Genomic DNA, 13711 nt, shown 5'->3' with positions numbered 1-13711 from the left:
ATGGGTTCTTCTTTTTTTTTCTGAATCTCAGCTTCTTCTCAACAACCGAACTTGCTCTAAGCCAGATTCGTCTGCCCTCGTCAGTGGATTCTCGCGATAGTCTCCTTTGATGCTGGTTTGATTTAGCTTTCTCTTATTATTGGTCGATGGGAAGATCTTTTTCTTTTTGGCGGATTTGAGACCTTATCCTCTTCCCCGCTTCCGCAGAAGTGGAGAGAAGGTCAGGCTTATCCTTTTGAGCCTCTGCCTGTATCTCGCTCTTTTTGTTCATCCGGTTCATTCTGGCCAACTTCCGCCTTTGTGCCCAGACAACTGCTTCTTCCTGGTTGTGAGTTTGGCGATATTTTTACTCACCTCCTCTATCATCTTGTTAGCCTCATCTCTCTTCCGGCTCTCCAAGACAGTTATGTTTGTCTGATTATCATGATCAGGCTCAGAGTTCGAAGTTGAGTCCCTCCTGTCTCTGGACTCTGACGACGGGGCGTGACTCCTGGGCAGATCAACGACACCCGCCGGCACTGAGTTATTTAGGCTCTGCACTGTAACTTTTATTATGTTTTCTTCTTTATCCATCTTTGTTTTTTGTTAGTGTTGGTCCATGGGGACAGCATACACTGGTTGTACGTGCCCTGTAGGAGACTAACAACTCCCTCGGGTCACTTTTGGTATGTTCCCTATATTTTCATTTCAAGTATCTTTCAGTATACCTATGGTGGAAGGTATTCAAACTTCGGACCGCCGAACTTAACGCTTATTCACTTGTTGCTATTCAACTCAAGCTACCCTACCTTATATTATTGTACCATGGTTCGTACCGAAACATATAAAAATTAAGATAAAGAAACATTGCAAACAAGTATCCAAACATAATATGTATGCATCCAAAACATATATGTTTGCAACCAGTCCCTAACATAAATATATTTGGATCCAAACATATTTCTAATATGTATATGTATATTTTTCTGCATGTACAGATTTGTTTCTTCAATTGTATAAATAAAGACAACATTTGTCATTATTTCGTCTTGTTTACATGTAATAATGTACTAATTTACTCCTTGTTATTGACAGGGGTCAATTATTCGTTAAAATTTATGAGATAAGTTTTATTTAACTAGTAATCATTCTCATCTGTTTTTCCGCCTCCTTTAAATATCGATGAGTATAAACCTGACATTCAGACAGACGACGAAGCAATGTCGTTGTGCATAGGAGGTAATATTGTTACGAATAACTAAAAAATCAATAAACAATGAACTTCTGAGCTATACACATACATTTACACAATTCTTAGTTCATAACTTATGTAAGCTTAAATTGAAAGATTACACTATATGTGCAAGTAATAAATTTCGGTTGCATATGACGAGCGCAATTACACTGCTACTTATGTCTCGTAGAAAATATGTTTTCTTCCCATAAAAAACATAATTTCGAAGCAGCCAAATACGATCGATAGCACAATGAAACCTGAAAATATAATAAATTTACTTTTAACAATGTCTATGGCATTTAAAAACAGGGTGCGGCGAACGATTCAAATACGCACGGCGAGAATTCAATTCATCGCGAGAGATAAGCTTACAATGAGTGAACAAGAATTTGGAATCTCTCACAATGTACGAAAAATTCATGAAAGATAAAACCATAGACAAATGAATGTATAGACACCAAAGTACACAAAAACGTGCTAGTAAAGTGATTCAAAACAAAAAAAACTAAAAGCCAATTGTAGCAAAAGTATCAATATTATCTATATATATAAAAGAGCTAAGTGTTAAGTGAGTGAGTGACTGACTGACAGATCATCGCCCAGACGAAACGGCTAAAGCTAGAAGCTTGAAATTTTGAGTGTGGGTTGATGTTTGTGTGTAGGCGTGAGATAAGGCAGGGTTTTTGGAAATTCGAACTAGAACGGTACGAAATGTACCAAAAATGTTACCTTATGTATTAGGCGAACGGGAAGATCTAGAATTCTGAAATTTGGAATGTGGGTCACTGATGCTAAGTTAGAAAGATGTACAAAAGGGTTTTTGGAAATTCGACCTATTAGTGTACTAAAAGTACTAAAAATTACTAAATTTGGCTCTAATTTTATATAAATTGAACATATATAGCTAGAATCTTGAAATTTTATATGGAATACAGGTTGGGAAGTGGGTTTGATATATGGAAATGCTTTAAGAAATTCGTACTTATGTGTATAAAAAGTACAAAATGGTACTAAATTTGGTACTATTTGCATTTAGTTGAGTGTATTGAGATGGAATCTGGAAAATCGGAATGAGAACAAATATTGGAGCACAAGATTGAAGTAGCTTTAAAAATCGTACTTATGTGTACGAAAAGTACTAAATTTGGTGCATGTTGGATTTAGGTGAACAGATAGAGCTAGAGTCTTTAAATTGTGAAAAACTGACTGTTGAATGTAGGATTGAGGTAGTTACTTATTGGTACGAAAAGTATTATATGGTACCAAATTTAGTACAATTTGGATTTTGCTTGACAGGATAGAGCTGAAATCCTGAAATTTTAAATTAAGATTACTGTTGAAGATTGAGCTATAGAGACATCTTTACAAATTCGTATTTATGTGTACGAAAAGTACTAAACGGCACTAGATTTGGTACAATTAGGATTTGGGTAAACGGAGAGAGCTGGAAACCTAAAATTTGGAATAATGGTTGCTGTTGGAATATAGAATAGGGATATGGAAGCATAGTACTTATGTGTACTAAATGGTACTATATTTGATACAACTTGATTATTTGAGAACGGATAGAGCTGGACTCCAGAATTTTGGAATTAAAATTCCTGTTGGAGTGTAGGATTGAGGTTGTTTAGGAAATTCTTAATTATAGAAAAAAAACTAAATAGTTTGCAAATTGTTTTTGGTTGAACGGATAGGGCTGATATTCTGAAATTTTGAATTAGTATTACCGTTAGAGTGTAGGATTGAGACAAGTCAGTAGTTTGGAAAATTTGTCATTATTTGGTACAGTTTGGATTAGAATTAACGGATAGAGAAAGAGAAGGATAATTACAGAATTAAGGTAGTTTTGGAATTTCGTACTCATGGACAATTAATGGTACTAAATATGGTACAATTCGTTGTCTGTGAGCGGGAATCCTAAAATTTGAAATTAAAATTAAGGTTAGAGTGTAGGAAGGGACATGGAGGTAGTTTTAAAAATGCGTAATTATGTGTACTAAGTGGTACTAAGTTTAGTACAATTTAGATTTGAGGGAAAGTATAGATATGGAGAACATTAAAATTTCTGTCATGGGACAGGATTGACACATTGTTGGAAATTGGAACTCATAAGTACGAAAAGTACAAAACGGTACTAAATATGGTCAAATTGAGATCTATGTGAACGTGTAGGGCTGGTATCCTAGACATAATGATTAAAATTACTGTTGTAGTGTGGAAATGATGTAGTTTTAGAAACTCGTACTTACGTCTACGAAAAGTAATAAATGGTACAAAATTTGGTAGAACTTGGATTTCGGTGAACGGATAGAGCTTGAATCTTTAAATGCAGACCTAAGGTTATTGTTGGAGTGCATGACTGAGGTAGTTTTGGAAATTCGTACTTTGGATACGAAAAGCACAAAATTTGGTACAATTTGGACTTTGGTGAACGGGTAGAACTCGAATCCTGAAAGTTGCAGCTTAGGTTACTGTGGCAGTGTAGGAAAAGTACAGAACGGTACCACATCTGATACAATTTAGTGAACATATAGAGCTGGAACTCCTAAATTTGGATTTACGATTACTATTGAAATATTGAGATGGGTTTGGAATATGGGTACGAAAAGTAGAGAATGGTATCAAATATCGTATAATTTGGTCTTTAATGAACAGACAGACAGACGTCTGCCCGCATACGAAGTAGCGGGCACTTTGCTAGTATGTTATATATTTATCCTGTGGTATAGATTTTGCAAAAATCGAATTATATTTATCGTCTTCCTCCTTAAAAAGTTTATAAATTTGATTTAAAAAGAAAAATGCTTGTTAGATTGTTATTTGTCTATGATAAAACTTTGCATTCCTTGCTGAAGAGCAATCTTTTGAAAAACTAAAAAAAAACGTTCGCGAATGCTCACAGAAAGAAAGATAACAAGAAACAGAAAGATCATAAACGGTAAACACACTCATCGAATGAATGTGTGTGCAACAGAACGTGTTGGGCATGAGTGGAATAACAGAAAACATGCCAACAACTATTAAGATCACGAACGTTTGTTGTTATACTTGTTTCGAGCATTCGCGAACATTCGTTGGCATTGGTGAGCGATTTCAATCAATGAAATGATTTCAATCAACAACAAATCCAACAAATCCTTGTTGTGTGCTTGTACTCGTTTGTAAGGTAGTTTTGGAATTTGACAAACGCTCGTTCGGTATAGAATGGTTCGCGAGCGCATCCTGTTTGAAATAATTGTGTTTATAATAAAGATGTACACAGTTCCATCTTAACGTACTAGTTTCTGTACGTCAACAGAAGTAAGTACATGCAATTGAATGCATTAGTGTTTCTATTCTAAGTTGTTAGTGTTATTCGTTTTTAGCAGAGTGAGTATGAGTAAATGAAGAGAGAATGAGAGCAGTATATCTGCTTGCCTTAAATTTTGTCAAACATATACTAGTGGGAAGGCAATAAGTAATTATTGTGTTCGGTTCATTCAACACGAACTATAATATAAAACACATTCCTTTTAATAATAAAATTAAAATGTGTACAGGTTTTAATGTTTGTAAAGTTATAATATTTAGGTAAATAATTAACTCAAGGGAGCGGAATGAAGCGATCGACAACGAGAGAACTACCAAGCAGTTAATGGTGTATTGAATAGAAGAGAAAGTTCAAGTGAAATAAAAAACAAGCAATAAAGCTTTAAGCCGCGCTGAACTTTAGATGCCCTCCATAGTTATACTGTAGAGGTGTGCAAAAAGAAATTACTCAGAGAATAAATGAGAAATCGCCATACGAAATGACTTACTAAAAGAGAACACAGAGTTCCCATGGTTGCCCAGCATTATTATACTGAAAGATACTTGAAATGAAAATATAGGGAACATACCAAAAAGTGAACCTATACCGATAATTCTACAAACCGGTTTATGTAAACCATTACGTGCACCAAATACAAACTTCAGCAATTTTTAATGAAAAGTCCAACGTGTGGACTGATACTAATAACACATGGTAGAATATACAATCCTCAAACTACTGCAATTTAGATTACATATATAGATTATATAGTGCTGGAATTAGCGAATATTTGGGGTTATAATTATATGAGGGCTATGCCTAATTAATGACCGACATATGTCAATTTCGAGCCCATTTTGTGTCTCAATTCTTTCCTTCAGGAGGTATAATTATATGAGGGAGATGACTAAATGCTGGCCGATTTATTTCATTATAGTCAGGTTCGAGGTTTCCTTAGAAAGCGGGGGCTAAATCGTCTTAGAATTCCATAATTTGTAGGGTAAAACTGACTATTTTGAGTAACTATTATCCCCTATACTATTGTAGAACATGCCTATATGGGGACAACCCCTGTACATGGAACTAATCAGCCAACTATTTTAATTTAAGAAGGGGGTTATATGGGAACGACCCCTAAAAGGGGGCGAACATTATTAATTTTTGGTAGAAAGATTTGTTACCATATGCAACTACAATATACCAAATTACAGCGAGTTCGCTCAAGAGCCCTAAATTGCCGAGGGTGTATTATATGGGGGCTACCCGAAAAAATGGTCCAATATTTATAATTTTCAGTGAAGAAATTTTATACTCAATAAGAACCCATTGGGTACAATTCGGTTTAAAACGCGCTTAGAGGGTATCGTTATATGGGGGCTACCAGAAAAAGTGGACCGATATTTATAATTTGTAATGGAGACATATGGTACCCAAAAAGAACCCAATATACCAAATTTCAGCGATTTCGGTTAAAAAACGCGCTCAAGAAATCCAAAATACAGAAAATTGGGGGTGCCCTTATATGGGGGCTATCAAAAAAAGTGGATCGAAAGTTATGATTTGTAGTGGAGACATTTGGTACCCATTGTACTTAATTTCAGCGTACCCCAAAATATTTAAAATTGGGGGTGCCTTACATGGGAGCTATGCCTAAGCAAGGACCGATATAGATCATCTTCGAACTTGACCTGTATGTATGCTTAAATCGTCATATAATTTTACGTTCATCAATAATATATGTACATTATAGGTTTGAAATGATTATTTCGTTGAGTAATAAACGGGAAAAAATTAAGTTTGTTTTCCCGTACCCATATTACTATGGTGTAGGGTATATAAAGGTACACATTTATCCGGTTATTGATCGTAGGGTTAAGTCGGTCCACGTACAGACACAGACCAAAAATTCCTTCAAAAATGTGAGGTCTGTTAGGATGCATCTCTTGAATATAGATAATGTTGTAAAGGGTATCATATAGTCGGCGCGTCCGACTTTACTACTTTCCTTACTGGTTTTTGGGGTCTAGAAATTTATTTCTGATCTTTAATTTTACCTATGACCACCGCTAGAGGGCGTTTCAAACATATTTTAACTATTTTTGTTTATTTTCTGAGAAAAATTACAAGTTTTTCGGTAAAATTGAACTTTACTGATCGGAAAATTGTTTGTGTGCGTTTTTTAAGACACAGCTGCACGTCGTTAACTTACTTGTGTAGTTTTTATGGCACCTTTTTAAGAAATGCGTTTTTTGCAACCATTTTAACAATTAAAGTATCACTGGAATGACACAATTGCGGATCGTGAAATTGCTTGTGTTGTTTTTTTTAAGCCACTACAAGACACAACAGGTAGAATTGAAATTACGATTCATTTGAAGCATTTGCCTTCCACGTTGTTGCTGTTTTTGGTGCGTCTTGTGATATGAGTTTACTCAAACTGTCAACGAAATAGGATATTTTAAGATGTTGTTTTCTTGGCCGAACGTAACAGACAAATTGATTGAATTGAAAGAATGTTGAAATTGTAAGACAAAAAACAAGTGTTACTAGAAAATTGGGTACATCGATTGACAAGTATCAAATCGAAACTAAATGCTCCGCCAATGATACCACCAAACCGTTTACACATCGCAGCGAAGTTCGAAGCATCGTATCTGGGAGTATACGGTCCTCCCAGATACGATGCTTCGAACTTCGCTGCGATGTGTAAACGGTTTGGTGTGTCTGATAGAATATCAGCAACACTCGCAAAATCTCTTATGCAAGACACTGACGTAGAAGATGCACATGATAACCTTATCATCATGGATAAAAATACGCCTATATATAAATAACAAGTGTTTATACTGTTCAGATCGGTGACCTGCATCAATACAATTCTGAGTATGAGTCACCACTGATTCTGTACATCGTATCAATACGTCCAATGGGATTTCTCTACACATTGCTTTAATCTCATTCCAAAGAATGTCTAGGTTACGTGGTTTACGTTTGTACACCTCATCTTTTACTGTGCCCCTCAAGAATAAATACAGTGGTGTAAGGTCTGGAGAGCGTGCTGAAAACTCGTTTGGCCTCCTGCGTCCTATCCACTGGCCCGGCAAATTTTTATCCAGGTAAGCTCGTACGTCCCTGTGATAGTGCGGCGGGGCACCATCTTGGAATGGCACCTGCCGAAGAAATATAACATTAGCATTGTAGAGCGGGAAAACTACAACAGTTTAAAATGTGTATACATTTATTTGAAGCATCCTGTATATACTTTATGGGGTCGGTAATGAATATTTCGATGAATTACAATTGCTGGCTAATTACAGTTACATCAGAAAGCCGTGCAAAATACCCCAGACGTAAAAGCAAGAAAGCCTTTCAAATTATTAAATTATTTTTTTAGACATGTTGTTTTTAGGCTGAATTTCAGTTGAAAAATAAAAATAAAGATCAATTTTACCGGAAAACTTGTAATTTTTCTCAGGCAAAAATAAAGATCAGTATACCGATCGTCATATCTCGACTAGCTGAGTCGATCTATCCATATGTGTCGGTCCGTCCGCCCGTCTGTCCATTATAATTTGTAAACACGATACAGGCCACAGTTATGGACCAGTCTTCACGAAATTTTACATGAAGAATGGGTTCTGCCCAATGAAGACCCTTATTGTTTTTGGTAAGGATCGGTTAATATTTAGGGGATGAAATGGGCCAAATACTTAATTTTTGTTCTTTTTCTGGTCGCTCCAGAGACTGCAATTATAGCCCGTTTTGATAAACATTGGTCAATATTTAGAGGGTCAAATCAGACCCTGACTTTTGTCTGAAAAATGACAAATTTTGTATTCTATGGCATATATATTTATCCCTGAAGGACATAGACCCGAGAAGTTGATAGTATATCCAAGAGGAGTGGTTTACCTTTAATTTGATACCAATTATACTGTCGGACGTGGGAATTACACTTTAATATTTACTGGTGCTTACGTATTCATATATTATTTAGTATCAAATTAACACACTAATAGACGGAAATAAAGCGCTGATCGCTTGGAAATTTTCCATGATGTTCCATGGAAATTTTCAATGATGATCAGATACAAATTTTGGGATGGAGAGGACCGAAAACTTTATTTTTTATGTTATTTCGAATCGATCAATAGGCCACAATTATAAGCCGAACATCACGACACAACCCACGGTGAAGGGAATCCGGACAAGTAATTAGGAGGGCTGTACTGAATATTAGTAATATATGTTGATGTCTAATCGGGCAACGGGATGCAAATATCACTAAAATACATATAATAAACCAAAAAGTAGATTATTTTTATTTATTTATTTTTTTTTTTGCTTTAAAAAATACTTTCAATATTTTTTTAAGATTTTTTTGGTAAAAATTTTACATTTCTCAAAAATGCATTTTTGCTTTCGTGAACAATTTTTGTATTTATTATTCGAACTAATAAAAAATTAGTAACTGACATCTGAACAGTTGGGAGCTATAGTAAAGAGCGGGGTAGCAAGCTCCTCAGCGTACAAGAGCCGAAAAAATTAGAAGAGGCATTTCGTAGTGCATGTATAAAAACGCCTTAAGTAGACACGAACAAAGAAGCCGAAATTATGTTAAGTGTTTCGTGTTGTGAAACTTTGGAAATTTTTAAGTCCCAGCTAGAATTCGAAGGCAAAAAGTCTTTAAGTGACGTCCTTTTTCGGCTAGGCCTTCTAATCTATCTTTAGCTTTGGCATTATCACAACAAGTAGAGGCTAACCATAAGCGGTACACGTTTGCATGTAACTTTGCACGAAGCATTGAACAAAAACAGCAAAATTCTGAAAAGGGACGACATGAACTTCAAAGGTGAAGTAAAAATCTAGTTTTTTTAAGAGACAGCAACAAGAAGAATTTCAACCAATGCCGCCTCAAGGGCTTCCTCCAAATAATCAGTTACAGTTTCACAGAACACTCAAAACACCAGTACTCAACATGACAGTCAGGGACAAGCACGTAAAAGACCATGTTAAGAATTAACCAGTTGGTTTCCGACAACATTCCACCTGACCAAGGGGCATACGAATATCCAAATTTATCTGAAGAGTCGGTCGAAGATATTGATGAAGAGCTTCTAGAATTCGACGAACTGCTACCGTTCATACAAAAGGAAATTGCAGGGAGAAATGTTAAACTATTAATAAACCTTTTTAAAATTTTAATAGTATTGTGACTGTGAATAAACCATTTCACGTGAAGTTCTTATGGGTAAACTCGCCTAGATAAATTGTATGATGCCAGCATGAGAGTTTCGCGTGATAAATCGCACTTTTGCAGGGAAAACGTAGAATATTTAGGTTTCGTAGGGAACATGCCCCGATATGTAGGCTACTATAGGTGATTCAGAAGAACATTTTGCAAGAAATGAAAGAGGAATTCTGGTCATAATGTGGGTTTTAAAAACCCCTACTCATTCGAACATGTAGCTTATTGACATTTTTTCAACTAACTGAAAGTATTTTCTTACATGTGTAGACCAATTTTCTATTGTTTAGGTTGTATGCAAAACGGGCGGGATCTTTAAATAAGGAAAGTTTAAAATGCTTTGAGCAGAAATTTATCATGTCAGCTCTTCTTGCCAGTCGTCAGTTGTTGTTTTTAAGATTTTATGACGCACACGATAGGAAAACTCTTCTCTCATCAAATTCTATTGTTAGAACAAATATTATTTCTTATACATACATGCTGAGTCTGTTGATACATTTTAATTATAGATGCTGAAGGCATCTTTTATGCCTTGTAGTTTTCGTCCTTCGAAAAACTGAGTTGTCTCCACCAGTGCTAAGAAACTCAGTGGAACCAGCAAGAAATAAATATTATATGCAACTGGCTGAGGCAGTAGTGTAAAAAATAATGAGTAAAAAAATAAATTCGAAACTGAAGCGAATTACTCGAATGTTGGAACCGTTATAAAGGAAGTCGATGGCATCAAGGGGAATTATTTGAAATTCTATTTCCCAATCTTCGCAAAAATCTCCAGAATGTATGGTTTATTGTTTAGAATTGGAGGAAATCTTGTACTATGCTGTCTTCAAAAAGTTGTCCAATTGTAGGAAGGAGGTAACTAGAAACTGACAAATGCCTAGAATAACGCCGTATTTGGGAAAAGACAAGAAAACAGAACATAAAGCTGAAGCAACAGTGGAGACAGCTGTACGTAGGAACGCAAAAATAAAAGGAAGTTAAACATTATTCCTTCTGTCATGGTCCGATCAAATAAGCATCTGCATCGCTGGAAAAGTAAACCACCGAACGAAGATCCTGGAGAACGTAATATACTGCCTAAAAATACGTTGTTGGTTTGATTATGAGAGCCGTAGGTGAAGGTGGAGGAACTTCTAATGCATGTCTATAGAAATTTTGCTGCGACGCATCGTGGATGCTGATACCTAGAGGTAACAAATTCTCTAAATAAATTAACTATGTTAATATAAAATGTAAAAACGAAGTTAAGTTCGAGCCGGCCGAACTATTTATGTCCTCTACCATGAGGATGACATTCAAAATATCTAAAATTTAGGGCTTCTAATAGAAAACGTATGTTATGGTTAATTAATTATTAAAATTTTTTGGTTTACCAAAACCGACATAATAAAATGACTTAAATTCTCAAAATATGGGACTATAAAAAACACAGATTGATAATGAAAATTGTTGGTTGGTTTCGGAAATAAAATGAACAAAAAATCGGAAAAAATATAAAATTAAACAATTTATTAAAAAATTTATATCATTCAAAAATGTTTACATATTTTAAGGAAAATGTATATATATATATATTACGTGTATGTTCGTGATCGCTAAACTCAAAAACTACTGCACCGATATTGACCAAATAGTATGTACAAGCTCTATGGGGCGTGAGGAGTGTTTCTGTTTAATTTTAAATTCGTCCGACAGATGGCGCGCTACAAATTTTCTTTGCGTTTTGCCCGATTAGAGATTGGGTGCTTATTCAACGTTAAGCATTCCGACACTAATTCATAAAAAATTAATTTGAATCTCTATATATCTCTATATAAAAATTACGTGTATGTTCGTGATCGCTAAACTCAAAAACTACTACACCGAATTTTACCAAATTATATATACAGTCTCTATGGGACATGATGAGTGTTTCCGTGTAGTTTGAAGTTCATCTGACAGATGGCGCAATATTTAGTTTTTTTTGTGTGTTTGCACCGTAACTTAAGAACTACTGCACCGATTTTGAGCAAACTTTATGTTTATGCTCTATGGGGCGTGAGGTGTGTTTCTGTTTAATTTTAAGTTCGTCCGATAGATGGTGCGCTATATATTTTCTTTGCCCGATTAGAGATTGGGTGCTTATCGGCGTTAAGTATTCCGACAGCAATTCATACATAACCTGTTTTCGTGAATAGCGCGTGGGAGTGAAGCGAAAAAATAATAACTTATCACATTGTAGTGAAAGTAATTTAAATCTACTTATAAAAATTATGTAGAAACGTATAGTAAATCATCAATTTGAGAACGGCGGGATCGATTTGACTAAAATTTTCTTTCAGTTATCTATAATTGGAGTGGGGAAGTTTTTATGAAAGAAAATTTTGAGAAAAATACGCAAAATCGTTGAAAAACACAGTTTACAGATAAGTTTCTTACCCATAAGCGGTACACGTTTGCATGTAACTTTGCACGAAGCATTGAACAAAAACAGCAAAATTCTGAAAAGGGACAATGAACTTCAAAGGTGAAGTAAAAATCTAGTTTTTTTAAGAGACAGCAACAAGAAGAATTTCAACCAATGCCGCCTCAAGGGCTTCCTCCAAATAATCAGTTACAGTTTCACAGAACACTCAAAACACCAGTTGACAGTCAGGGACAAGCACGTAAAAGACCATGTTAAGAATTAACCAGTTGGTTTCCGACAACATTCCACCTGACCAAGGGGCATACGAATATCCAAATTTTCTGAAGAGTAGCGAAGATATTGATTTCTAGAATTCATGCTACCGTTCATACAAAAGGAAATTGCAGGGAGAAATGTTAAACTATTAATAAACCTTTTTAAAATTTTAATAGTATTGTGATAATATTTCACGTGAAGTTCTTATGGGTAAACTCGCCTAGATAAATTGTATGATGCCAGCATGAGAGTTTCGCGTGATAAATCGCACTTTTGCAGGGAAAACGTAGACGTTAAACATGCCCCGATATGTAGGCTACTATAGGTGATTCAGAAGAACATTTTGCAAGAAATGAAAGAGGAATTCTGGTCATAATGTGGGTTTTAAAAACCCCTACTCATTCGAACATGTAGCTTATTGACATTTTTTCAACTAACTGAAAGTATTTTCTTACATGTGTAGACCAATTTTCTATTGTTTAGGTTGTATGCAAAACGGGCGGGATCTTTAAATAAGGAAAGTTTAAAATGCTTTGAGCAGAAATTTATCATGTCAGCTCTTCTTGCCAGTCGTCAGTTGTTGTTTTTAAGATTTTATGACGCACACGATAGGAAAACTCTTCTCTCATCAAATTCTATTGTTAGAACAAATATTATTTCTTATACATACATGCTGAGTCTGTTGATACATTTTAATTATAGATGCTGAAGGCATCTTTTATGCCTTGTAGTTTTCGTCCTTCGAAAAACTGAGTTGTCTCCACCAGTGCTAAGAAACTCAGTGGAACCAGCAAGAAATAAATATTATATGCAACTGGCTGAGGCAGTAGTGTAAAAAATAATGAGTAAAAAAATAAATTCGAAACTGAAGCGAATTACTCGAATGTTGGAACCGTTATAAAGGAAGTCGATGGCATCAAGGGGAATTATTTGAAATTCTATTTCCCAATCTTCGCAAAAATCTCCAGAATGTATGGTTTATTGTTTAGAATTGGAGGAAATCTTGTACTATGCTGTCTTCAAAAAGTTGTCCAATTGTAGGAAGGAGGTAACTAGAAACTGACAAATGCCTAGAATAACGCCGTATTTGGGAAAAGACAAGAAAACAGAACATAAAGCTGAAGCAACAGTGGAGACAGCTGTACGTAGGAACGCAAAAATAAAAGGAAGTTAAACATTATTCCTTCTGTCATGGTCCGATCAAATAAGCATCTGCATCGCTGGAAAAGTAAACCACCGAACGAAGATCCTGGAGAACGTAATATACTGCCTAAAAATACGTTGTTGGTTTGATTA

The 13711-nt window shown here is 35.3% G+C and overlaps 1 protein-coding gene across 1 annotated transcript in view; it reads right to left on the bottom strand.

Annotated features, from left to right (window-relative positions):
* Nucleotides 1-7613: 7613 nt before the first annotated feature.
* LOC133321796 (ionotropic receptor 75a) overlaps nt 7614-13711 on the bottom strand; it is an 87732-nt gene continuing 81634 nt past the window's right edge. Inside the window, exon 5 of the mRNA XM_061530870.1 lies at nt 7614-7675. Within this exon, the coding sequence (XP_061386854.1) occupies nt 7614-7675 (62 nt within the window). The remainder of the gene's footprint in view (nt 7676-13711) is intronic.

Source organism: Musca vetustissima, unplaced genomic scaffold (genome assembly GCF_032173495.1).
Source record: "Musca vetustissima isolate MV318-11 ecotype Yass unplaced genomic scaffold, APGP_CSIRO_Mvet_v1 utg11485, whole genome shotgun sequence".
NCBI classification, from domain to species: domain Eukaryota; kingdom Metazoa; phylum Arthropoda; class Insecta; order Diptera; family Muscidae; genus Musca; species Musca vetustissima.
Note: the sequence above shows the minus strand (reverse complement) of the source record. Positions and strands in the feature narration are given on the sequence as shown.